General features: G+C 45.8%; 1 protein-coding gene across 1 annotated transcript in view; it reads right to left on the reverse strand.

Annotated features, from left to right (window-relative positions):
- Positions 1-1998, reverse strand: part of gask1a (golgi associated kinase 1A) — a 42220-nt gene that overhangs the window by 1446 nt on the left and 38776 nt on the right. The window contains exons 5-6 of the mRNA XM_032519531.1: positions 788-891; positions 1-232 (exon numbers count right to left, since the gene is read on the reverse strand). The exon at positions 1-232 is cut by the window's left edge and continues 1446 nt beyond it. Of these exons, the coding sequence (XP_032375422.1) occupies positions 28-232; positions 788-891 (309 nt within the window). The 3' untranslated portion in view covers positions 1-27. The remainder of the gene's footprint in view (positions 233-787; positions 892-1998) is intronic.

The raw sequence follows: 1998 nt of genomic DNA on the forward strand, positions 1-1998 counted from the left end.
CTGATGTGTGGACCGTGGTTGGCCCAGTCACAGGTCCCTGTTGAGCTGCAGCTTCCTATCTCTGATGTGCTGGAGGAGAATCTGGCCTCTGCGCTCCACAGTGTGGATGAGAGGCCTGAGACCGCTGGCCCCGCCTCGACTGTCCCAGAATTCTCTGTCTGTGTAAAGGGAGCGTAGAAGGAGACTGTGCAGACAGCCTGACTGGAGCACTGACACGGCTCTCTCTGGAAACCTGGCAACACAAACAGCATTAGATGTGATGTGCTGCCTCTTCGATACAAACACTATTAAGGATGTGCAAAAAACCTCTCCAGCAGTAACACTACACCCAGTGATTTGCCTTCATGATATGATACGCCATGTAACCCGAAATGTTGGCAATATTAAAAAATATAGTTGATTTGAACATTTGCGATCAACATCTGGTTTTTATTCAGATTCTTGTCCAGGCTTAAGATATAAAGAGCATTTTATGGAGCGGTTTAGTAATCCTTAGTGACAGACAAAGGGGAATTTCTATCAGACGGATTCCTGCAGCATGTTGAACAGCAGGCTAACTGAATGTGCACTAATCTAATCAGACAGACATTGTAACGAAGCATAACAAGCTTCCAGTGGACCTGTCTGTGCTGCTGATGGGATGGCTGCTCACCAGGGAAATATCTTAATACTAGTCTTTCCTGTTTTCTGAAACATTTCCTTACATCAGTGTTTGTTGGAGCTGGATTAAAGCCACAGATACCTCAGATGTGCATCCTCCTGCTTTTAAAGAATGCTCTCTACTCACTCATCGATGCCCTCCACCAGCAGGAAGTTGAGGTTGTTGGTGGACTGCTGCGGTCTGCCTGCGTTGTCTATGAACACCAGTCTGGAGGGGTCTGCCTTCCTCACCTGAACACAGCACACGCACACACATACACGCACTGTGTCTCAGTCCAACGCATTCAATGCAAGTACTACCACTACACTACTTACTATTGTAAAATGAGATTTTTAAAGATAAGACTTTATTATACCTTGGTCTGGGAGAATACTTAATTCTGATTGGCTGCATGGTGTCTATTAAAACATCTTATAGGGCACCTACTAAGGAAGTTATGGTGAAACTGACTGTTTCCCGTTCTAAATGATTGCGCTACATTAAATACAGAAAAAGAAAATGTGCATGTTATTTCCAACACTGTGTGGTGCTTCAGTGCCTTGTGCTCTGAACACCCCAAGATGGCGCTAACACACATGCTCCAGGAAGTTGCACTCTGAAGTGACTTTGTTTCACAGCAATAATGTCTCCTCCAGTTGACTGTTCTCTCACACCTCTACTGCCGACAGTAACGTTACACATGGATCATTGTTTCTCAAGTCTTGAAATAGATGTGGGGACAATGACAGGGCTGATAGCTAGCTTGTCTTGTTGATAAAAATTATATATTACTGATGAGTCACAGCGTCCGCCTAGACTGGCAGGGGAGGGTGTTTATGCTGCAGACCTGGCACCCTTTCTCTGCTTCTCTTCTTAATTTACCATATAATCATTGATATAATAAAACTAGAGGAAGGCAGGGCAGTACAGCCCGACCCGGCAGGGGAGAGTTCCTGTCTCTCTTAGTTCTGCTGGAACAGTTTTAGATTGCCGGGGGACTGAGCTCCTCTCTCCTTTATCGTTCCATTTGTGTGCCTCCATGTCCCAGGAATGCTTATTACTAACCTAGTTCTGGGGAGTCAGTCCCCGGAGTCCTTATGTTCTTTTCCCCCAAGAATATTTTCATGGATCAGGGAGGCTCCAAAATCCTGTTTGCAGCTGTCGCCATGCGTGGTCCTGCGATGCCCTGTTACATCCGCTCTGCTGTGCCTTGTAATGTCCTGCAGTGCCCTGCTATGCCATGAACTACTACAAACTACTATTTCACTGTTCCATTATCTTTATCTTTATTGTGACTGTTATTGCCATTACACCCCCAACCCCTACCAAGAGCCTGGGTCTGTCCCAGGTTTCTTCCT

The sequence above is a fragment of the Etheostoma spectabile genome, chromosome 6 (genome assembly GCF_008692095.1).
Source record: "Etheostoma spectabile isolate EspeVRDwgs_2016 chromosome 6, UIUC_Espe_1.0, whole genome shotgun sequence".
Lineage (NCBI taxonomy): Eukaryota > Metazoa > Chordata > Actinopteri > Perciformes > Percidae > Etheostoma > Etheostoma spectabile.